General features: G+C 43.1%; 1 protein-coding gene across 1 annotated transcript; it reads left to right on the plus strand.

Moving 5' to 3' along the window:
- The first annotated feature begins 1,478 nt into the window (after positions 1-1,478).
- On the plus strand, positions 1,479-2,457 carry LOC145071176 (glucan endo-1,3-beta-D-glucosidase-like). Its single transcript, XM_079018100.1, has 4 exons — positions 1,479-1,652; positions 1,823-1,866; positions 1,953-2,187; positions 2,270-2,457. The coding sequence occupies exons 1-4, from the start codon at positions 1,595-1,597 to the stop codon at positions 2,299-2,301; spliced, it is 369 nt and encodes a 122-aa protein (XP_078874226.1). The 5' UTR covers positions 1,479-1,594; the 3' UTR covers positions 2,302-2,457.
- Positions 2,458-26,176: the final 23,719 nt, after the last annotated feature.

The following is a 26,176-nucleotide window of genomic DNA, read 5'->3' on the forward strand; positions in this document are numbered from 1 at the left end:
CCTATGAACTTAATTTACAAATCAATTGTTTAACTACAAAGGATTATATGGTTTCATCATAATATCCCCAATTTCATTCCCATTCAAGCTTGTTCATGATTCTACCATCATGGATGAGTTTGATCATTCCCATTAGGTTTCTTGTTATCAAACTTAATCTAGGTCAATGAATCCAATCCAATCCAATCTAACATACAAACATGAAATCCCCAATTGAATTTCTAGGGTTCATGAAGGCTTTCACCCAAATCCTCAAATCCATCAATGGAATTATTGGATTGATGTTAGGATCATCAAAACAACTCAAGATAGGTTAGAAGCCAAAACCATAATCAAAGAATCACATAAAATCGTTATTGGGGTTTTAGCCACTTCATAATTTGAATTTCTAGGTTAGAATGAGAAGAAATTATACCTAGGAAGCCATTGATTCCTCTTTCTTTTGCTTGGACATTTAAACCTCCACTTGCAGGAATCCTAGAAGCTCTTGAGAATCAAAATCGCCAGCTCTCTCCCTTTGTCTCAATCACTTTCTTCGCAAGTAAATAGGAGAGAAGATCCATTAACTAGTTTTGAACTTTCCTAACTTGGCACTTTTGGTCCCTCCTTGCAAAAAGGTCTTTCAAAGTAACTCCAAACTAACTTAGAAGCATCAACTAACTTCCAAAAGGGTCCCTCTCCATCCTAATCTTCACAAACTTAGTTCAAGTTATTAAGTTGGTCAAATCTCTAGTCAAACCTAAGTTTCACCCGATTGTCACAAATGACCCTTTAACTTTTAACATGTTATTATTTTCACTTATAATTTTCTAAACTTCATAAAAAATAATGAAATAATTATTCATTGGTGATTTATCTATATAAATCATATTTCATTTATTTACTTTGTTAACTTAAGATTCCGGTCTTAAATTTTAGAATGTGACAGGTTTCATGAAAGTGTAAGTTTTTTATATAAAATTTAAACAAAGTTTTAACAAAAAAAAATAAAACAAATTTATAACTATTTTGTAAATAAGTATAAAAAAATTATAAATTTTTTAAATTGTTATAATTTTTTTCAATAGCTTAATTGTCATGATTTTAACTTAAACGCACAGATGATGACATTCTATAACTTTGATGATCTATTAAGTAAAAAGGTTTTTGTAGAAATGAATAAACCTAAAATAATTGATCATAATCGAGAAATGAAAATAAAAATAAGAGTTCAATGATTTACTAATCAAGATTCAAACTTAAATAGTTAAATGAATGATTCACTGAAAAAAAAAATCACTTTCGTACAACTTTTGATTGTTAATAAAATGAAAAACCACATTTCCTAAATTAAAAACTAAAACGACCGAAGCTATCATTTAGCTATATCCAGTTAAAAGTTATATATACTGATGTCATTGATTGCCTTGTATCTATAAAACATTCCTATAATATTATCAATTTATCATAAACAAACTTATACATATTACATTTAACTCTCTTTAAAAAGATATCATTGATTATCCTCCCAATATAAATTTAAGCAAACGCTCATTTTCATTCTCGTAACCGCTCACTAAATCTCCGACTGCGCTTCCTTCCATCACAAACCGCCATGGCAACCATAACTCCTCCGCTCTTCCTTACCCTTCTCTTCTTCTTCATCTTCTCAGGTACCCATTCACTATCCTTCCTTTTTCTCAATGATTTAATACCATTTGATCTGTTTTCATTCACTCAATCTTCAAATCTTTCGTGTTTTTTTTTCTTATAATTCAATAAACCAGTCTCTTCATTTTCATTCACTCTTCTACAGAATCACATTGTTATTCGAATTCTACAGGTAGCATAATATTGGAACCCGCAAATGGACAAGCACCTACACAGGTACAAAAAAACTAGTCGCTCATCACTCATGCATACGAATTTACGAATTTACTAACCCTTTTGTGATTATCGATATTTTTTTTCAGCAAACTTGGTGTGTGGCAAAGCCTTCGGCTTCTGATGTAGAACTTTATAATAACATGTATTACGCTTGCAGTTTTGTGAACTGCGATGTGATACATCCACAAGGTGCTTGTTATGAACCTCAAGTTCTCATCAACCAAGCTTCGGTTGTCATGAACTCGTACTACCAAAAACAAGGAAGAAACTACTGGAATTGCGACTTCAACAAATCTGCTCTCATTACCATTGTCGACCCAAGTAAGCCAAACTCTAAACTATCGACCCAAGTTTGATGATTTGATGATTTGGTTAATAACGATGATCGTTGGTTGTTTTGCAGGCTATGGGAATTGCAAGTTTGACTCGCAGTAGGTGTTTATAGTTTAATTAATATGTGGTTTGGTAATAAGAGCGATGTCTTGAGGCTCATCCATTGTTGTGTTTTCATTAGTTGATGATTGATATTACAACAGTTTCATGTGTTTCTTGTTACTCATGGTTATTGTTATTCATCAATCGATTTCATAATAGTGATTTGCCTTGTTATTTGTGTGTTGAGTGCTGACTAATTTGAATCATGAATGAGCAATTGATGGGAAATTCATGGCAATGGCTAGTGAAAAGAGATGGTTAATGCATGACATCCATCTCATTCCTAAAGTTGATCTCCTAGTGTTAAACACGCACATGGAAGTGCAGATACAAACAAGTGTTACTAAAAATGAAATGGTGCATACCAACAAGGAATATAAGGATGGGCCCTATGTCACATTCTTCATGTAACATCAAATTTATAATGTTTTTTATAGATGTGTGATTTTTTTTTACAATGATTAGGATATTAATTAATCAATAAAATAAAGTAAGTTGGATTAAAGTAAGATGCAAGAGATCATCTTTGAATGTGTTTTTATTATTTGAAGATGTAATAACAAGATAATTTGTTATTTAAGTGTTTTCTAGGGTTTTATATTATTAGATAAAATAACTAAGAGCAAAGGTTATTTTGTTCTAACGATTTTGACCATTTGAAGTAGTTTCATTAATAGGTTGTTGCCATTTTAATAAGAATTTTGTTTTTTTGTTAATTTACTATAAATATATATTTTTCTTTTTTATATAATATATTGATCCTCCATACGTTAGTATCGTCTTTTAATAAGAATTTTGTTTTGTTGTTAATTTACTATAAATATGTCTTATTAAATATTTAAAATATTCAAAATAAAAATATATAAATGTATAAAAATATATAAAAAAAGATATCGTGATCAAATTTTGTTGTGTTACCCTTTGTTGAGATTGTAATACTAAGTAGGGAGGGAACTTCAACTCAAGGAGGGCCAACCGGCCAGTGGGGCCAAGGACCGCTCTTTTTTCTCTTCTAACCACTAGTTATTAATAGAAAACCAGGTGTTTGTATGTGTTACGATGGCAACAATATATTGACGAATGATTGGTTGCGTGTGTAAAAATATATACTAACTTAAGTTTATATGGTCATAAGAAAATGTTTTATATGTGAGCAAAGTCATACATAATAAACATACAAAAAAAACAAAAAAATGTACACAAAATTTACATCGAAACGTAAAAAAACTCAAATTTATATTGAAATATACATAAAAATAAGTAATTAAGATTTTTTTTAAAGTTAACAAACGAAAGTTAAAATAATCAAAAACATATTATTTGTGTCATACTTAGGGACATATATAATAATAAGGGGAGAGAGAGAGAGAGACAGAGAGAGAGAAGGTTAAGTCAAACGTAGACAAACTCCAATGAATTATATATATTACCGGGGACAAATATGAAATCTCATGTAACATCCATAAAAATCTTACTAAATTTAAACTTTTTTAAAAATTTCAAAACCATTAATTATTACAAAGCTTGTTTTCAAAATAATATATAATATCAGGGTATCTCAGAAACAAGTCATAAACATGAGGAGCTGTACGATCACGTCTTTGCCTTTCCACAATCAACTGATGTACCTGAAACAAAAACTGAAATTGTAAGTCCAAAGCTTAATGCGTTCCCCCAAAATACCGATACATAACAACAATACACATAATAACAACATGTATTGGGTCCACAACTCTACGGACTGGATTACCCTATGGGCCCACAGTGTGAGTCTAGCTTGCCTTTCGGGCCCACAGCTCACATCTGGCCTGCCTCTGAGCCCACAGCATAAGTCGGGTTTGCTTCCGAGCACACAACTTATGACTGGCTTGACCCCTGCAGTCCTAAGACTGAAACATAACTGATCCTCTGTAGTACGAAGATTGAAACATAACTGATCTACCCTTAGTACGAGTCTAGCATACCACTTGGTCCTCAACTCGTATCTGGAATGCTAATGAGTCCTTAGTAAGAGTCTGGTATGCCTTCCCGACCCTCAGCTCATATCTGGCATACTCCATGGTTTGTTGGTCACTACACGAGGCAGTGCAACCTCAACCCTATCCACACAACATGTTTACATATACAACTAATTACGCTTACAAATAATCACACGGTAACACAGGTAGTCCAACAGATCTACCTAACTGGCATGGCAAACTAGCATATATAACTATCTCATACTCAACACATCATCAAACAACTGGGATATCAAATCCAATGGGTCGGCCTTGGTGCCTTAGACCCCTTAGTATGGTGACGATAACTCACCTCTCAACTGTCGAATCAAAGTGATAACTCAAACTCTCGAACCACAGCCACGAACTCCACCACCTATATTTACCATAAGACCTTTTCTATAAATTTCCAATTCACCAAAATACCCCAGAAGTCAACTAGTCAACCCTTGCTCAAAGTCCAAGTCAATGGTCCAGGTCAACAATCCATGTTGACCCGACTCGTCAAGTGCAGTTCATTGACTCGTCGAGTCCTTTCTGAACTCGAGAAATCGTGAAATCCCTAGTTGACTCGTCAAGTGAGCTCATGCATGTCCAAATATCTAAGAAACCCTACCTGACTCATCGAGTCACCCTACTGACTCACTGAGTCCATGCAGAAGTTCGTGCATGACAATCTTCATTGGACTCGCCGAGTTGGCCATGCAACTCGTCAAGTCCCTTCAGTCCTTTCTCCATTCAGATGCTCTTTAAGCCACTCCAAAGCTCCATATTGTAGCTCAAGCTTCCCAAGGCATGTTTATCACGTAAAGTTGCAAACTTTACTTGCATGTAAGGCTCTAAAGGCTTAGAATGTCAAATCCAAGCTTGTAATGGGGTTTAACTCACAAGAGAATGTTCATACTTGCTAAAGCTGGAGACTTTATAGACTTAGAGACCAAGGTAAGTTCAGATCTGAAGTTTCAACTTCAGATCCTAGCTCATACCCAAGATGGCTAACATAAATATGCTAGAAAATCCCTAATCTTTAACATAACGAGATTTAGAAGGAAAGAAGGTCAAGGTAACAACTTGTTACCTTCAAACTGATGCCAAGAAGCAGAAGAGTCAGATCCACTAGCTCCTCTTACACCACTCCGCTTATACTTCAAGTCTTTTCTGTAACAACGTAAATTTCAAACCAAAATTTTCAATTTAAAAACATACTTGTCTCAATAAATAAACACAAAATGTCAAAAGATCAAATCATCAAATCTCATGTCAAAACTGTTCATATTTCAAAACTCCAGGATCCTCTAAATCATAACTCAATCGCTGATGTGTGTACAATCGGGTTGCCGCCTTTCCGTGATCCTTATAGGTACATGAAACACATAACATGGTAAGCACGAAGCTTAGTGAGTTCCCCAAAATACCACACACATCACATTATCCACTTGAGGCTAACTCAATACGACCCTCTGGTCAATGTGTTCCAGTGGAGACCCTCTCACCCCACAATTCTGGTGGACCCTCCGGCCCTAACTCAATAAGTTCATAATGATAAGCATAAACCACAAAGACAAAATGAAAAGTATCACAATACACAGATAAGCACATAAGACATATCAGTCACACAAAGATACCACTCATGGTAAGTATAGTGACAATACTCACCTCGTTAGCAAGCAAGCAAAAGTCTCGTACTCGGAAACCTCGAACTAGCATCCGCCTAACACATAGGATAATTATCTCTAACTATTGCTCTACTCATACTCAAAATATACTAAGGGTTGTTCTCTCTCTCTCTCTCTCTCCCTCTTTCTCTCTAGCTCTTGGAATGGGCAAAAGACCATTTTTCCCCTCCATGGTCTCCATTACTCATATTTGACCAAACCCTAAAGTCAACAGAAGTCAAACTCGAGTCAACAGTCCATGTTTAACTCGACTCACCGAGTACACCCATGTGACTCGTCGAGTCCACTCGTTTTCCTCAGAAGTATCGTAAAGGTTCAACTTAGCTCGTCGAGTTGACCTCCAACTCGTCGAGTTGTCGCATGATCACGCTCATCGTGGCAAACCCTAACCGACTCGTCGAGTCGGCGAGTCTATTCAGACTCTTTTCTCATTCAGACGATATCAAGGCAGAAAACCTTCCCAAACTCTAGATCTAAACTCTTAAGGCTCGTTTATCACGTAAAGCCACGAGCTTTACGTCCATGCATGGCACTTAGGGCTTGAAATGCCAAAAACATACTCTATTAAGGGTTTTTCGTTGAGTCCTCTTATGGCTGAATAAAGCAGGCTCTTTTGAACTCCAGGGACTTCACATGGTCCAGATCTGAAGTCCAAACCTCTATATGAACTCAAGACACTTAAGGTCCTCATATTAGATGGAAAAAGCCCTAAACTCCCAAAATCATGAGATCTACTCAACAAAATGAGAAAGATGTGAGCTTTATACCTTTCCAGAAGCTTTAAGGTGAAATAACCACAGATCTAACATCCCCTCCACGTCCCTTGGCTTGGAATACTTCCCTTCTCTTCAAAAGATGCACTAAACACTCAAAGGTAGCTCAAATACTCTCTCTTAGCTCAATAGCCGATTAGGGTTTTCTCTCAGTGGAGGAAAGCAGTTGATGAGCCGCAAATGAGGCTATAAGTGCCCTTAAATAGGCCCCCAAACCCGGGGATTTAGGGTTTCTCTTCGCAGCGTCTACTCGGCGAGTCGGCTCTCGGACTCGTCGAGTAGATCATTAATCCATGTGGCACATCACGACCCTACTCGACGAGTTGTAGCACCAACTCATCGAGTTACTTAATAGTCCTTCCCAAAAAAATAGGCAATATAACTGGAAGTCCATATGTTACAATTCTCCCCCACTAGAACCAGACTTATCCCTCAAAGTCATGCTCTGGAAATAACTTTGGGTACTGCTCCCGCATCTCGAATTTCGGCTCTCAAGTCAACTCGGACCCTCTCTGATGTTGCCACTGGACCTGAACCAGGGGCACCTCTTTGTTCCCCAGAACCTTCATCTTTCGATCCACGATCGCAATCAGCCTCTCAATGTAATTCAAGCTCGCATCCACCTAAATGTCCTCTAATGACACAACTGCCATCTCATCGGCTACACACTTCCTCAGTTGAGACACGTCGAAGGTGTTATAGATCTAACTCAACTCTACAGGTAGCTCCAACCGGTATGCAACCTTACCTACTCTAGCGGTCACTATGAAAGGAACAATGTATAGGGGCCCCATCTTTCCCCTTTTCCTGAATCTGATCATTCCTTTCCAAGGGGATACCTTCAGGAGTACAAAATCTCCGACCTGGAACTCCAGCTCGGATCGTCGCCTGTCCGCATCACTCTTTTGGCAACTATGAGCTGTCAGTAACCTCTGTCTTACCTATTAAATCTACTCAATCATCTTCAGCACTATCTCAGTGCTACCCATCACTCGCTGCCCCACCTCTCCCCAACAAATGGGAGTCAAACATTTTCTCCCACAAAGAAGCTCAAAGGGAGGCATACCCATACTCAAATGATGACTGTTGTTGTAAGAAAACTCAGCCAAGGGCAAATAAGTATCCCAACTTCCTCCAACATCCATAACATATGCACACAGCATGTCCTCAAGTGTCTGAATCGTCCGCTCGCTCTGCCCGTCTGTTTGCGGATGGTATGCGGTACTGAAATGTAACCGGGTACCCAACGCCTCTTGAAATTTCATCCAGAACTTGGAAGTAAAACGGATGTCTCGATCTAACACTATCGAGGTTGTCACTCTATGCCAAGCCACCACCTCTCTCACATAAATTCCGGTCAATCTTTCTGCAGAAGAACTCTCACAGATAGCGAGGAAGCGGGTGCTCTTCGTTAGCCGGTCCACAATCACCCAAATCGCATCAACTCCGTGCGCAGTCCTCGGTAACTTGGTGATAAAGTCCATAGAAATTTTTTCGCACTTCCATTGGGGAATCTCCATAGGCTACAATGGACCATGTGGACGCTGGTGCTCTGCCTTATCCTGGCGGCAAGTCAAGCACCTCTCAACTACCCAAGCCACATCCCTCTTCATACAGGGCCACCATTAATCCCTTTTCAAATCCAAATACATCTTAGTGTCCCGGGGATAGAGCGAGAATCTCGACCTATGCGCCTCCTCCATCAGTATACGCCAAGGTTCGCCTGTATAGGGCACCCAAATCTGCCCTCGGAAAGTCATAAGCCCACGATTGTCCGTCACAAACTCAGACACCTACCGAATGACCCGCTCCCTCTTGTGGTTCTCCGGTCTCATAGCCTCCACCTGGGCCTCTCGAATGGTATCTAAGACTGGATTCATCACCGTCATTCTCATACACACATCTCGGATCGGAGCACTCTTAAATCTATGGCTCAGGGTGTCGGCTACCACATTAGCCTTGCCTGGATGATACAAGATCTCACAGTAATAGTCTTTCACCACATCCAACCATATACTATGTCTCATGTTTAGGTTGGGCTGATCCATGAAATACTTCAGGCTTTTGTGGTCCGTAAATATGGTACACCGAACCCCGTACAGATAATGGCGCCAGATCTTGAGAGCGAACACCACTGCCCTCTGCTCTAGATCGTGGGTGGGGTACCTCGTCTTGTGAGGCTTCAACTTCCTCGACGCGTATGCTATCACGTGCCCCCTCGGCATCAGCACCGTGCCTATCCCTTATATAGATGCATCACAGTATACGACAAAGTCCTCCACTCCCTCAGGAAGGGCTAACACCGGGGCTTCGCATAATCTATGGCAAAGTGTCTCAAAAGAGGCCTGCTGCTCCGGACCCCAAATAAAAATGACACTCTTCCGGGTCAACCTAGTGAGGGGGACGGAAATCTTGTAAAAATCTCGAATAAATCTCCAATAGTAGCCGGTCAATCCCAGAAAACTCCTGATCTCGGATGAGGATCTCGGCACCTCCCATCGCATAACTGCCCCAATCTTGGCCGGGTCGACCAAAATCTCATTCTGATTAACGAGGTGCCCCCAGGAACTAGGCCTCTCGTAACCAGAATTCACACTTGGAGAATTTAGCATACAACCTCTCCGATCTTAAAACCCAAAGAATCTCTCTCAGATGCACCTTATACTACTCTCTGGATCTTGAATACACCAAGATATCATCGATGAACACGATCACTAATCGATCCAACATGGGCCTGCACACCTGGTTCATGAGATCCATGAACACTGCCAGTGCGTTAGTGAGCCCAAAAGGCATCACCACGAACTCGTAGTGTCCATAACAAGTCCTAAAGGTCATCTTCTGGATATCCTCCTCATGGACTCTCATCTGATGATATCTCGACCTGAAATCGATCTTGGAAAACCAAGACGCCCGCTGCGGTTGATCAAACAAATCATCGATCTTCAGAAGTGGATAATGGTTCTTGACCATCAGCTTGTTCAACTCCCGGTAATCAATGCACATCCGATGTGAACCATCCTTTTTCTTGACAAAAAGGATCGGCACTCCCCACAGCGAGCTACTCGGTCTGATAAATCCCTTCCCAAGCAACTCCTGGAGCTGTGAGGATAACTCCTGCATCTCTGGTGGCGCAAGGCAATAGGGTGCCTTGGCGATAATCGCCGCTCCAGGAACCAAATCATTCTGGAACTCCACTTGCCTCTCGGGAGGCACACCTAGTAGCTCCTCAGGAAAAACATCAAAAAAATCACTCACTATCGGAACCTCGGCGATAGAACTCGGTCTCTCGGGAGCAAACCGCGTATCCGAAACATATTCTAGAAAACCCATACAACCCTGTTGTAGACTCTGCCTCGCCCTGACAGTAGAGCAAAAAGCAGATAGAACTCGGTCTCTCCGTAGCAAACCGCATATCCGAAACATATGCTAGAAAACCCATACAATCCTGTTGTAGACTCTACCTCGCCCTGGCAGCAGAGCAGAAAGCTGACCCAGATCTGGTACCCTCTCTATACACTGTAAGAACTCCCCCACTAGGATCTCGTATAGTCACCAACTGACGCTCGCAGTAGATCACGGCTCCCAAACACTCAATCAATCCATGCCCACGATGACACAGACATCCCCCATCGCAATCGGTACCAAATCAATCGGCAACTCGACACCAAAAATCTCCAACACACACCCTCGGTACACATCAGTAGCAAAAACTACACGCTCATTAGCTATAGAAACCCTCAAAGGTCGACTTAATGCCTCATGCTGGATACTGATGTGACGACTAAAAGCTAAGGACACGAAGGATCGACTCGCACCCGAGTCGAATAACACTAAAGAAGGTATAGAACTCACAAGAAATGTACCTAAATAGAACATAGAATAAGCATAATAAATCTCAAAATAATTTAATGAAGGGAAAATATATACCATCCACGACATCAGGTGTTACTGGGACCTTCTTCGTTGTCAGCTGAAAAGCTCTACCACTAGTCGTCGGAACCTTGGCCTTCACCGGCCGACTATCAGCAGCACGCGAAGCAGCAGGTGAAGATCCCTGTGTTGATTCCTAACGAAGCTGGGGGCACTCGGCCTTCTGGTGGTCGGTCTGGTTGCAGTGGAAGCAAACTGCAAACCCTTGGGGAAATCCTTCATCATATGCCCCTCCTTGCCACACTTGTAGCAAATCCCCGCTCGGCACGACCCCTTGTGACTCTTGTCGCACTTTCCACAAGTGTGGCCCTTCTTGCCCCCAGCCCTTGAATCAGCAGGCTTATCCTGGTTCGCTGTTGGCTGCGACTGCACCAGCCTTTGATCTCTCCCCTGAGACTACATATCCTCCCTGGTCTAAGACTCCAGCTTGATCTCCCTCCTCCTGGAATTTTCCTAAAGCTCAACAAATGTCCGATAAGATGAGTTTCCCATGAACTCTCGAATATCCCTCCTTAGAATGCCCAAATATCGGCTCATGCATGTCTGATCGATCAACACATGCTTAGGGCAGAACAGTGTCCTCTCGTGAAACATCCGTGTAGTCTCAGTCACCGACTTTGTCTTCTTCTTAAGAGACAGAAACTCATGGGCTACCATTCCCTCTCCACCGGAGGAACATACTCATCTCATAAAACCACAAAGAACCTCTCCCAAGTAACTACAGTGTGCTCTGCAGGAGTAAAACTGGTCGTCACAAACTTCCACCAGTCCTTCGCTCCCAAGCGAAGCTGGTTCGGCGCGAAACGTACCCTCAAATGCTCTGGGAATGAACAAGTGTAGAAACACCCCTCGATATCAGAAATCCATCTCATCGCGACAATCGGATCCTATGTCTCATCAAACTATAGCGGCTTCGTGTTGCTGAACTCCCGGTACAGCAATGAGTCACCTCCCTGTGGCATGGCAGTAGCGACAGTTGCGGTGGCTGCAGCAGCAGCCACCTTAAAAACTGTAGCATATCGCTCGTCAAACGTCTCGATCAAAGTGGTCTTAATAGACCCAAACATCTCTGGAATAGCCTTTTGTATGGTTGCGGGCACCTCGTCGTGAATCTTCCTGTGAATTTTGTCAACGCTAACTCCACTGCTCCCTGGGGTGTGGCGTGTACCTACCATGATGTCTCTGAAACACAACAAAAAATCATCAGATACTCTCTCGAGAATACTCACACTCGACTACTCATCCCTACTTGATCCTTGGCATCTTAAGGGTTCTTACTTGAATTGCATACAGATCGGGTGCTTTTATTAGTACATGCCCAATACTACCTTCCACACCCCACCTGTAGTCACCCCAAGTCCTCCTCCTAGGATTCTAATTCACCAATACTCTATATCTCACGAATCACAAGACTACTCTCTCAGTAGACCACTATTAAGCTCATCTAAGTATCTCTTCCTAGATTATCTCCTGACTCATAACTCAACACATACTCAAGCAAATAACAGATAACACTGATCAAAAGCATCCCCTAGGCTAAGGCATCACAAATCAGGAAACTATACCTCTAGAATATGAAATACCTAGCCTACCCTCTAACATGAAATTTTAATAAAATATCTCATAAATATCTTATAACACAAAAGTAAGGGTATTATGGGAAATCATCGTTCGGGCTATGGGTGATTGTACACACCATTTGAACTTGTTTTCTCTTAAAACTCTTTCTCGTTTTGGAAAAATTATTTTCTTTTGAAAATTCTTCTCAAATCCCCAGTTTGAGTCCAAACACACTTGGAGGTGCGTCCGAATCCCTAAAACCAAGGCTCTGATACCAACTTGTAACGACGTAAAATTTTAAACCAAAATTTTCAATTTAAAAACACATTTTCCTCAATAAACAAGACACAAAATGTCACAATATAAAATCATCAAATCTCATATCAAAATTGTTCATATTTCAAACCACCAGGATCCTCTAAATCATAACTCAATCGCTGATGTGTACAATCAGGCCAGCGCTTTCCCGTGATCCTTATACGTACCTGAAACATATAACACGGTAAGCATGAAGCTTAGTGATTTCCCCAAAATACCATACACATTACATTAGTCACTCGAGGCTAACTCAATACGAACCTTTGGTCAATGTGTTCCAGTGGAGACCCTCCGGTCCTACAACTCGGGTGGACCCTCCGGCCCTAACTCAATAAGTTCATAATGATAAGCAAAAACCACAAAGACAAAATGCAAAGTATCAAAATACACAGATAAGCACATAAGACATCTGAGTCACACAAAGATACCACTCATGGTAAGTATAGTGAGAAGACTCACCTCATAAGTAAGCAAGCAAAAGTCTCGTACTCGTAAATATCGAACTAGCCTCCGCCTAACACATAGGATAATTATCTATAATTATTGCTCTACTCTTACTCAAAATATACTAAGGTTTGATCTCTCTCTCTCTCTCTAACTCTTGGAAAGGGCAAAAGACCATTTTGCCCCTCCATGGTCTCCATTACTCATATTTGACCAAACCCTAAAGTCAAAAGAAGTTAAACTCGAGTCAACAGTCCATGTTTGACTCGAATCTCCGAGTGCACCCATGTGACTCGTTGAGTCCAATCCGTTTCCTCAAAAGTCTCGTGAAGGTTCAACTTAGCTCGTCGAGTTGACCCCCAACTCGTCGAGTTGTCGCATGATCACGCTCACCGGGGCAAACCCTAACCGACTCGTCGAGTCAGCGAGTCTATTCAGACTCTTTTCTCATTCAGACGATTTCAAGGCAGAATACCTTCCCAAACTCTAGACCGAAACTATTAATGCTCGTTTATCAAGCAAAGCCATGAGCTTTACGTCCATGCATGGCACTTAAGGCTTGAAATGCCAAAAACATACTCTATTAAGGGTTTTTCGCTCAAGATCCCTATTATGGCTGAATAAAGCAGGGACTTATGGACTCTAGGGACCTCACATGGTCCAGATCTGAAGTCCAAACATCTATATGAACTCAAAAAACTCAAGGTCCTCATATTAGATGGAAAAAGCCCTAAACTCCCAAAATCATGAGATCTACTCAACAAAATGAGAAAGATGTGAGCTTTATACCTTTCCAGAAGCTCTTAGGTGAAATAACCACGGATCTAACAGCCCTTCCTCGTCCCTTGGCTTGGAATCCTTCCTTCTCTTCAAAAGATGCACCAAACACTCAAAGTTAGCTAAAATACTCTCTCTTAGCTAAATGGCCGATTAGGATATTCTCTCAATGAAGGCAAGCAGCTGATGAGCTGCAAATGAGGCTATAAGTGCCCTTAAATAGGCCCCAAACCCGAGGATTTAGGGTTTCTCTTCACAGCGTCTACTCGGCGAGTCAGCTGTCGAACTCGTCGAGTAGATCATTAATTCACATGGCACATCACGACCCTACTCAACGAGTTGTAGCACCAACTCGTCGAGTTGCTCAATAGTCCTTCCAAAAACATAAACAAGCAATATACCTGGAAGTCCAGATGTTACATTTTCCTTGCAAAACACCTTCCAAGCTTGAATATCACACAAGAATGGAGCACACACATGAATTAGGGTTTCTGGACTCACAAGGGGATGTAAGGGAGGCTAATGACCCTTTAAATAGGGTGCAAAACCCTAAAAATTAGTGTTTCTTCCTCCAACTCCAACTTGTCGAGCCATGTCTCCGACTCGGTGAGTTGGTCATTTAAAACACATGGCCCCAAAAGTTCCTAGTCGACGAGTCAGGGCATCAACTCGTCGAGTATACCTTCCAATATGAAAAATAAAGCTGTAAAAATTAATGCCTGAGAGTTGGGGCGTTACAATTCTCCCCCACTCGAACTAGACTTTGTCCTCGAAGTCCGTTGCGGTGAAAATTTCCAAATTGTGCTCCCGTATCTCACCCTCCAGCTCCCACGTCCACTCAGAGCCTCTTCGGTGCTCCCACTGTACCTTTACCAAAGGTATCTCCTTGTTCTACGGAACCTTCACCTTCCTTTCCAGGATGGCCAAGAGCCTCTCCACATAACTCAGGCGCTTATCGACCTGAATGTCATCCAATGATACTACCTCCTCGTCCAGTATGCACTTTCGCAATTACGAAACGTGAAAAGTGTTGTGGATCTGACTGAGTTCCTCAGGAAGATATAATTTGTAAGCTACCTTGCCAACCCTGGAAATGACCCTAAATGGCCTGATGTATCGGGAACCCAATTTCCCCCTCTTCCTGAAGCAGATCACACCCTTCCAGGGATAGACCTTCAGGTGGACCATGTAACCGACCTGGAACTCTAAGTCTGATTGGTGTCAGTCGGTATTGTTCTTCTGTGTACTCTGTGCAGTCTGCAACCGTTGTCTAATCTGGTGAATCTTCTCAGTAGTTTGTAAAACTACCTCTGTCTGCCCCATCACTCTGTAACCAACCTCACCCCAACAAACCGGGATGCGGCATCTCCGCCAGTACAACAGCTCAAAAGGTGGGGCACCAATGCCGGAATGATAGTTGTTGTTGTAGGCGAACTCTTCAAGGGGTAAGTGGGAATCCCAGCTCCCACCGAAATCTATGACACAAGTCCTCAACATGTCCTCGAGGGTCTGTATAGTCCGCTCACTCTGGCCATCGGTCTGCGGGTGATAGGATGTGCTAAAATGCAGTCATGTGCCCAGCTCCTCGTGGAACTTCTACCAGAAGCAGGAGGTGAATCTAACATCTCGATCGGAAACAATGGAGACCGCAACTCCATGGCGAGCAACTATCTCGTGGACATACACGTCGTCCAGCTTCTCGGACAACGAACTCTCCCGTAAGGCCAATAAATGGGAACTCTTGATAAATCGATCCATGATGACCCATATAGCATCATACTCTTTCACTGTCCTTGGCAACTTGGTAATCAAGTCCATCATGATCTATTCCTACTTCCACATGGGAATCGCTAAAGGATGCAGCTTGCCATGCGACCTCTGATGCGCTGCCATGACCATCCTACAGGTCAAGCACCTCTTGACGTACTAAGAGATTTCTCGCTTCATGCACGGCCACCAGTAGCTCAAGATCAAATTCTAGTACATCTTGGTGGCTCCCAGGTGAATAGAGAAGCGAGACTTATGAACCTCCTTCATAAGCATCTGCCTGACTCCACCAGACATCGGAACCCATACCCAACCACATCAGGTCAACAATCCCTGGCTATCCTACACAAAGCGGGTGGTCTCACCCCTGATCCTCTCCAGTTTCTAGTTCTCTGTTCGCATTCCCTCAGCCTGAGCATCTCTAGTCAAACTCATGAGTGGAGAATCCACTTATATCCTCATACATGTCGTTGATATGGAAGACCCAACTGACTTGCGGCTCAGAGCATCCGCCACCATGTTCGCTTTACCTAGGCGATAAAGGATCTCACATTCGTAGTACTTTACTACATCTAGCCACCTGCGCTGTCTCATGTTCAAGTTCGGCTGATCCATGATGTTTCTTAGGCTCTTGTGGTCTGTGTATATGGTACAGCAGACCCCATAGAGGTAATGTCTCCAAATATTGAGAGCGAATACCAACGCTCCCAACTCCAGATCATGAATAGGGTACCTCTTCTCATGCGGCTTCAGCTTCCAAGATGCGTAGGCTATCACCCTTCCTCTCTGCATGAGGACCACCCCCATTCCTATCATGGATGCATCACAGAACACCACAAAATCGCCGACTCCCTCTAGAAGAGTCAATATTGGATCCTCGCATAAACACTGTCGGAGGGTCTCAAACGCCCTCTGCTGGTCTGGGCCCCATCGTAAATCCACCACTTTCCTCGTTAGACGAGTGAGGGGTACTGAAATTTTGGAGAAATCATGTATGAATCTCCGGTAGTACTCTACCAATCCCAGAAACCTCCTGATATCCGAAGGAGATTTCGGGACCGCCCAGTGCATAACCGCCTCGATTTTGGCCGGATCGACAAAAATCTCCTCCTGGCTAACAAGATGTCCGAGGAACTGAACCTCTCGTAACCAAAACTCACACTTTGAGAACATAGCATAAAGTTGTTCCCGCCTCAAAACTCCCAATAACTCCGGCAGATGCTCCTCATGCTGCTCTTAGGTCTTGGAATATACCAAGACAACATTTATGAATACGATGACCGAGCGGTCGAGCATCGGTCTACAGACTCGATTCATCAGGTCCATGAATACTGCTGGGGCATTGGTGAGCCCGAACGAAATCACCACAAACTCGTAGTGTCCATAATGAGTCTGAAACACAGTCTTCTCCGCGTCCTCCTCCCCAACTTTGGCCTGATGATACCCGGACCTCAGGTCTATCTTGGAGAACAAATATGCTCCCTGCAACTGATCAAAGAGATCATCTATCCTTGGGAGTGAATAATGGTTTTTCACCGTTAGCTTGTTCAACTCCAGGTAATAAATGCACATCCGGTGTGAACCATCCTTCTTCCTAATGAAAAGGATCAGTGCTCCCCACGGAGAACTGCTCGGACGAATGAACTTCTTGCCCAGCAGTTCCTGCAGCTATGATGACAGCTCATGCATCTCTGGTGGTACCAATCGGTACAGCCCCTTGGCGATATGGGCTGCACCTAGCACCAAGTCGATCTGAAACTCGACTTGCCTCTCTGGAGGTATCCCTGGTAACTCCTCTGGGAACACATCCGCAAACTCCCTGACCACTGGGACCTCTGAAACTGATCTCTGATCTCTTTCTCACATATCTACCACATACGCTAGACAACCCGCACACCCGTGCTGAAGATATTGTCTGGCCCTGGTGGCTGAACAAAACCCAGATCCCATTTTGGTACCCTCGCCATAGACAATTAACTCTCCCCCACTTGGGATTCGAACCACTACCTGCTGACCCTCGCAATCGATCATGGCAGTGAATCGACTAAGTTATTCCACCCCCACAATCACACGCACATCCCCCAAGGGGATCAGAATCAAGTAATCAGGAAAGATACCCTGAAGATCTCTAATTCACATCCCTAGTAGACCGAAGAACTGGAAACCCTGTGTTCGTTGGTGATAGAGACTCGCAACAGACACTTTAGCTCTCCTACTGGCACACTGAACTCCCTACTAAATGTCTGAGATACAAATGACCGACTCGCCCTCGAGCCAAACAAAACCAATGCAAGCAAGGAGTTCACTAAAAACATACCTAATCACAGGTATAAACAGATAAGCATAAAACATATATAATCGATAAGATAAGGGACAGAAACATACCAGCAACCACATCTGGTGCTGCCCTAGCCTCCTCTGTTGTGAGCTGGAAGGCGTGTCCCTGAGCCATTGGGGCTCTGCTCTACCCTGTCTCCCATCTATAATCCTCAATGTGGTTGGTGTGGGAGCCTGCACCGGCTTAGCGGCGAGCAACAGGTAGTTGGCCTTCACATACCCATTCTCCTCACAGTGGTAACATAACCTCACACTTGGAACTGGGGCGGGCTGGCGACAATCCTTCGCCTAATGCCCCTCCTTGCCACACTTGTGGCACCCGCTACCTGATCGACAAACTCCAGAATGACCCTTCCCGCACTTTCCACAAGTGTATCCACGCTGACCTCCGGTCCTAGTATCAGCGGTATTGGACTGCTTTGATGTCGGCTGTGACTGTGTCGGGGCCTGCCACTGCTCTCTCAACTGCAGCTCAATCTACAATTCACGCCACCTAGCGGTCTCCTGTAAGTCCAACAGTGTATCACATCGCTGGGTGGCAACAAACTGATGGATGTCAGTCTTGAGCATGCTTAGATAACGTGTCATCTGATCCTACTCAAGAGCAAACTCCAGGCAAAACATCGCCCTCTCCATGAACATACGGGTGATCTCAGTCACGATCTCACCTCCAAAAACTCCTGAGCCAGCCGCTCCCGCTCGACCCGTGGAATATAGCGAGAGAGGAACATATCCATGAATTGCTCCCAAGTAATCTTAGCTCTTTGGTCATCCAAATAAGACCCAGTCACCAATCTCCACTAGTCCTTTGCCCCAGACCTCAAGAGGTTCAGGGCACATCTGACCTTCTAGTCAGTAGGACATGAACATGTAAAGAAACAACTCTCCACTTCAGACACCCATCTCATGGCTTTGATAGGGTCCTGATTCCCATCAAAAGTAGGAGGCTTCTTGTTATTGAAGTCTCGGTACTGAAAAGCTCGTCCTGCTCCACCTCCTGCCGCTGTTACAGCCGATGTAGCTGTTGCGGCATCCTCAGCAAGGGTTGCATATCTATCATCAAAGTACTCCATCATAGCGGTCTTATTAGACCCAATCATCTCCAAAATCTGACCCCAGACAATCTCGACCACCTCCTCGCGGATGATCTCCCTGACATGATCCTCTGTCAACACTGGCCCACCCTGGCCGATAATCTCGGGCACTTTCGGGGCCTCCTGATCGCCCTGCCCTGATCCTAATCGGGATCCAGTCACAAAATGCCGCGTAACCACCATTCTGAAAATACACCAGGAAGATATCAAATAATCCGCAAAAATAACACGGAATCAACTCCCAACTCAAACCCTATGGGTTTTGACTTCCTTGCTACGCGTATGGATCCTATGCTTTCAGTAGTACGGGCCCATACTACCTTCCACATCTACCCATATTTGTCTCAAGTATCACCATGACACCATAACAATATACATATACATGGTGGTCACTTTAACCTCCCTCCTAGAGGAAATCTAACTATCTCATAGCTGACCAACCGGCCTCACACAACCCATCCATGAAACTTCCACCAACCCTGCAGCACTCGTGTATGCTAACCATACATAACGCTGGACCCTATAGACTTTCAAATACCTGATCCTACCCTTAGCCCTTCATCAAACAAGAACATGAAATAAGGCCAAACCAAACATTCTTAGGCTATAATATCTTAAATATGTACAGTCGTGATGCATACACAAGCAACTACAGTAATGATGTCAATTTCATATAAGAAACCCTAGGCTATCAGGTATCATGTAATCGGCCAATTCTATCATGCAATTCCAGAAGATCCCTAGCCTAGTACTAGCATGTTGTTCTAACATATCACAAAATCAAATAATTACATGGTATTTTGGGATCTACTTACTGGCTTCGGCTGATCGTACACTTTGCATCCTCCTTTACTTATTTTGAAAACCATATAAAAATCATTTTAAAAATCTTTCCTTGATTTGAGACTGGATTCACGCGAGTGTTCCTCCAATTAACTCAAACCAAGGCCCTGATACCAACTTGTAACATCCATAAAAATCGTGCCAAATTAAAACGTTTTCAACACATTTAAAAATCATTAATTATTACAAAGCTTGTTTTCAAAATAGTATAATATCATAGTATCCCAGAAATAAGTCATAAACATGAGGAGCTGTATGATCATACCTTTTCCTTTCCGCGATCATCTGATGTACCTGAAACAAAAACTGAAACTGTAAGCCCAAAGCTTAGTGAGTTCCCCCAAAATACCGATACATAACAACAATACACATAAAAATAGCATGTAATGGGTTCATAACTCTACATATTGGAATACACCCTGGGCCCACATTGTGAGTCTGGCTTGCCTTTCAGGCCCACAGCTCACATCTGGCCTGCCTCCGAGCCCACAGCATAAGTCTGGTTTGATTCCGAGCCCACAAATTATGATTGCCTTGCCCCCTGCAGTCCTAAGACTAAAACATAATTGATCCTCTGCAGTCCTAAGACGGAAACATAAATGATCTACCCTCAATACGAGTCTGGCATACCACTTGGTCCTCAGCTCATATCTGGCATGCTAATGAGTCCTTAGTATGAGTCTGGTATGTCTTCCCGACCCTCAGCTCATATCTGGCATACTCCAGTGTTTGTTGGTCACTGCACGAGGCTGTGCAACCTCAACCCTATCCACACAACATGTTTACATATACAACTAATTACGCTTACAAATAATCAAACGGTAACACAGGTAGTCCAACAGATCTACCCAATTGGCATGGAAAACTAGCATGTATAACTATCTCATACTCAACACATCATCAAACAACTGGGATATCAAATCCAATGGGTTGGCCTTGGTGCCTAAGACCCCTTAGTATACTGAGGATAACTCACCTCTCAACTGTCTAATCGAAGTGATAACTCAAACTCTCGAACCACGGCCAATAACTCCACCATCTATATTTACCATAAGACCATTTCCATAAATTTCCAGTTTACCAAAATACCCCAAAAGTTAACTAGTCAACCCTTGGTCAAATCCCAAGTCAATGGTCAAGGTCAACAGTCCATGTTGACCCGACTTGTCGAGTGCGGTTCATTGACTCGTCGAGTCCTTCCTGAACTCAAGAAATCATGAAATCCCGAGTTGACTCGTCGAGTTTCCCTAATATTGCCGAGTTCATGCATGTCCAAATGTCGGGGAAACCCTAGTTGACTCGTCGAGTCACCCTATTGACTCGTTGAGTCCATGCAGAAGTCCTTGCAAGACAAATTTCATTGGACTCGCCGAGTTGGCCATGCAACTCATCGAGTCCCTTTAGTCCTTTCTCCATTCAGATGCTTTTTAATCCATTCCAAAGTTCCATATTGCATATCAAGCTTCCCAAGGCATGTTTATCACGTAAAGTTGCAAACTTTATGTGCATGCATGACTCTAAAGGCTTAGAATGTCAAATCCAAGCTGGTAATGGGGTTTAACTCACAAGAGAAGTTTCATACTTGCTAAAGCTAGAGACTTTATAGACTTAGAGACCAAGGTAAGTTTAGATTTGTCGTTGCAACTTCAGATCCTAGCTCATATCCAAGATGGCTAACATAAATATGCTAGAAAATCCCTAATTTAACAACATGAGATCTAAAAGGAAATAAGGTGAAGGTAACGACTTGTTACTTTCAAAATGATGCCAAGAAGCAGAAGAGACAAATCCACTAGCTCCTCTTGCACTACTCCTCTTATACTTCACGTCTTTTCCTTGCAAAACACCTTCCAAGCTTGAAGATCACACAAGAATGGAGCACTCACACGAATTAGGGTTTCTGGACTCACAAGGGGTTGTAAGGAAGGCTAATGACCCTTTAAATAGGGTTCAAAACCCTTGAATTTAGGGTATCCTCCTCCAGCTCCAACTCGTCGAGTCATGTCTCTGACTCGCCGAGTTGGTCATTTGAAACACATGGCCCCAAAAGTTCTTACTCGACGAATCAGGGTATCAACTCATCGAGTAGACCTTCCAATATGAAAAATAAAGCTGTAAAAATTAATACCTGAGAGTCGGGCCATTACATCTTAGAAAATAAAAGGGGATAAAATAATATTTTACAAAGTTAAAATTGGAAGAGTAAAAGTGTAACATTCGGATTTCCAGGTATATTGTTATCTATTTATTTTGAGAATTTTGGAAGGAGTCGGTGAGTTGGTGCCTCAAATCGTCGAGTAGAGTCGTGACTTGGTGACGCAGATAAATGAGCCAACTCGACCATTCGATGAGACAACTCGACGAGTTAGCGCTGCTGAGTGAAACCCTAATTTATGGGCATTTGGCCTATATAAAGGCACTTATGGCCTTCTATTGCGACCGTACTTTCCAGAGAAAGACCCTAAATGATCCTGAGCGCATAGAGAGAATGAGGGAGCTAACTTTGATCATTTTGGTGCATCCTTGCAAGGAAGGAGGAAGTTTTTCAAGTAAGGATCGACTAGAGGGACTCAGATCTGTTACTACTTCACTCAAGGCTTCTGTGAGAGGTATAAATCTATACCTATCTTCTTGTGGTGATTAGATCTCATGATTTTAGGGTTTTTACCCTCCCCCCCCCCCCCCCTTTTCAAGTTAACTTATGTAGTGTATGAGGTCCCTATGAGGCTTAGACTTCAGATATGGACCTTGAAAGGTCCAAAGAGTCCCATGATTCCAGCTTTATTCAGTTACATAAGAGTGTTGAGTCTAAAACACCATTATGAGGGCTATTTTGGCATTTAGAGCAAAATATACCATGCATGAACATAAAAATCGAACCTTTACGAGACTTTTTGGTATTAGGAGGTTAGATCTATGAGATAGAATCACAGATCTGACCTCAGGTGCCTGCATGAGAATTCGATGGAGTTAACTCGCCGAGTCTGTGGGATGACTCGATGAGTCGTAGCGAGTTTAACCTTGTATCCTTGACCCAGTGTTAACTCGTTGAGTTGGGGGTCAACTCGACGATCTGAGTGAACCTAGGAAGAAATCCAATAATACGAGTGGAGTCAGCGAATCACAGGGGTGCACTCGGCGAGTCAGTTCAACCTTGAATGTTGACCCATGTTGGCTTCTGCTGATTTGTTGGGTGGGTCAATAAGGGGCATTTGGGACTACGAAGGGATAAAATGGTCTTTTACCCATTCCGAGGGATAGAAAGAGAACAAGAGTACTTGAGGTGTAAAAGAGTATAAAGGATGGGTAATGATTGAGATGCTTGTGTAATGTGTTAGGCGGAGGCTAGTTCAGGATTTCGAGTGCTTGTCTGTTATCTTCTAGCTACAAGGTGAGTCTTCTCACTATACCTTACCTAGAGTGGTAATTATGTGTGACCGGAAGGTCTTATGTGTTTATAAGGGTTATATGATATATGTTTCTATCTATGTGATATGTATATGCTATGTCCTGAGCTTGCAGATTTGGACTGAAAGGCCAACAGAGTTTGGACCGGAAGGTCAACAAAGTTTGGAGCAGAAGGTCAACAGGGTAGGACTGGAAGGTCTACAGAGTTAGGACCGGAAGGTCATCATGGGTAGGACCAGAAGGTATCATAGAGCCATAGCCTTGAGTGGCTAATTTTATGTAGGTGGTATTTTGGGGAACTCACTAAGCATGCGTTCTTATCGTGTTATGTGTTATGTGTTTCAGCTACCTCATAGGATCGCGTGAAGGCACCGGCATGATTGTACACACATGTTCAAGTTATGTTGACGATTCTGGGATTTGACTTTTGTTATGAATGATGTTGACATTAACATATTTATGAGTTTTCAAACTATATATTTGGGTTTTATTTGTTTAAATAAAAGAAAATTTTGGTTTGAAATTCACATCGTTACAAGTTGGTATCAGAGTCTTGGTTTGAGGGATTCGGATACACGTTCGGGTACGTCTGGACTTAAACTGAGGATTTGAGAAAAGTTTTCAAAAGAAATAATTTTTCTAAAAATAAGTAAGATATTTTAAGAAAATGAGAAGACGAGCAGTGTGTACAATCACCCAATGCCCGAAAGGTGATTTCCCAAAATACCCTTACTTTATGTGTTATGAGCTGGTATGAGATATGTTATGCATGCTAGAGAGTAGGCTAGGTATTTCATAATTTAGGACTAGAGTGGCCTTATTTGTGATGCCTTAGCCTAGGGGTTTTCTATCTGTGATTTGCTTTAGTGCAAGTAGGTAGCAAGAATGAGCATATAATAGATCTACTTTGAGAGTAGTCGATGTTTGACGAGATATAGAGTACTTGTGAGCTAGGATTCTAGGAGGAAGACTTGGGATGAACACATATGCGGTGTGGAAGGTAGTATTGGGCCCGTACTACTGAAAACACCGGGTCGGTGAGCTGTCCAAGTAAAGATCCTTAGGGTGCTAGGGAACAAGTAGGAACGAGTGATCGAGTGTGACTGCACTTGGTCAAGTCTCTGATTATTTTGTGTTATGTTTCAGAGACATTATGGTGGTTACGCGCCACAATGCTGGGGGCAGCGGTACCAGTGGTACCAGCGACGAGGAGATACGTCGGATGATTCATGAGGAGGTAGCCGCCGCGATCCGTGAGGCTATCCCGGAGATGTTTGGGTCTATTAAGGACGTTTGATGAGAGATATGATGTTGTTACTCAGGCGGCAGCTGCTTAAGCCACCGAAGTTGTCGCTGCTTCCAGGCCACAGGGGGTGACTCGTTGTTGTATCGAGAGTTCAGCAACACGAAGCCACCAGAGTTTGATGGGACTCAGGATCTGATTTCCGCAATGAGATGGATCTATGACATTGAGGGATGTTTCTACTCTTGTTCCTATCCGGAACATTTGAGGGTACGGTTCGCGATGAACCAGCTTCGCTTGGGAGCGAAGGACTGGTGGAAGTTTGTGACAGCCGATTGCACTCCTGTGGAACTCACCGCAGTGACTTGGGAGAGGTTCACCATGATGTTTAGAGTCGAGTATGTTCCCCTGGTGGAGAGGGAACGGTTGGTCCAGGAGTTCCTATCCCTTAAGCAGGGAATTGAGTTTGTGACGGTGATTACAAGGATGTTTCAAGAGAGGGCGTTGTTTTGCCCTGAGCACGTGTCTACCGAGCAGGCACGTATGAGCCGATACTTAAGAATACTGAGGAGAGATATTCGTGATTTCATGGTGAACTCGACATACTGGACATTTTTCAAGCTCCAGGTAAATGCCCAGAAGAGGGATATTGAGCTAGAGACTCGGTCCAGGGAGGAGGCAGAGTCTCAGAGGAGGGATAGGCGGCCGTCACAGTCTTAGTCGGCATCCAAGCGAGAAAAGCCCACTAATTAGAGATCTGGAGGCCAAAAGGGCCGCACTTATGGGAAGTGCGGCAAGGGATATGAGGGGATCTGTCGAGCAGGTGCTTGCTACAAATGTGGCAAGGAGGGGCACATAGCCAAGGATTGCCCGAAGGGGTTCATGGTTTGATTTCACTGTAACCAGGATGGCCACCGAAAGGCCGAGTGCCCGTAGCTGTTATAGGGATCAGTACAAGGATCCGCCCATGCTACTGCACGAGTTACTGAGAGTCGACCAACAAAGGACGAGGTACCGATGGATCGCGGAAAAGCCTTTCAGTTGACGGCGGAGGAGGTCCGCGCAGCACCCGATGTTGTGTCTGGTATGTATTCTTTTATTTCTTCTGTTGATGAGATATATTGTGCTTATATTATGATATCTATAGGTACTTTTCTTGTGAATTATGTACCTTCTTTGGTGTTATTTGACTCGGGTGCGATTCGATCTTTCGTATCAGTATCGTTTAGCCGACACATCAGCATCCGACGGGAGGTGTTGAGTAGACCTCTATGAGTTTCCATAGCCAAAGAGCGCGCGGTTTTTGTTAGTGATGTGTTTTAGGGAAGTATACTTGATATTTTCAGTGTTGAGTTTATGATAGATCTGGTACCGATTGCGATGGGGGATGTTTGTGTCATTGTGGGCATGGACTGGTTGAGTCGATTCGGAGCCGTTATAGACTACGAGTGTCCGTTGGTGACCATACGAGACCCTTGTGGGGGAGTTCTTATAGTGTAAGGCGAGGGTACTCGATCTGGTTCAACATTTTACTCGGCTGCTAAAGCGAGAAAGAGTCTACAACAGGGTTGTAGGGGTTTTGTAGAATATGATGGATACGTGAGTTGTTGCTGAGAGACCGAGCTCTGTCGCTGATGTTCCGATAGTGAGTGAGTTCCCGGATGTTTTCCCCGTGGAGTTGTCAATTGTGCCTCCCGAGAGTCAA

This window comes from Lactuca serriola, chromosome 1 (assembly GCF_051521515.1).
Source record: "Lactuca serriola cultivar US96UC23 chromosome 1, Lser_US96UC23_V15, whole genome shotgun sequence".
NCBI lineage: Eukaryota > Viridiplantae > Streptophyta > Magnoliopsida > Asterales > Asteraceae > Lactuca > Lactuca serriola.

Coding starts and splice junctions, on each gene's coding strand:
- LOC145071176 (XM_079018100.1), top strand. CDS start 1,595: ATGGCAACCATAACTCCTCCGCTCTTCCTTACCCTTCTCTTCTTCTTC. Junction 1,653..1,822: donor CTTCTTCTTCATCTTCTCAG/GTACCCATTCAC, acceptor CGAATTCTACAG/GTAGCATAATATTGGAACCC. Junction 1,867..1,952: donor ATGGACAAGCACCTACACAG/GTACAAAAAAAC, acceptor ATTTTTTTTCAG/CAAACTTGGTGTGTGGCAAA.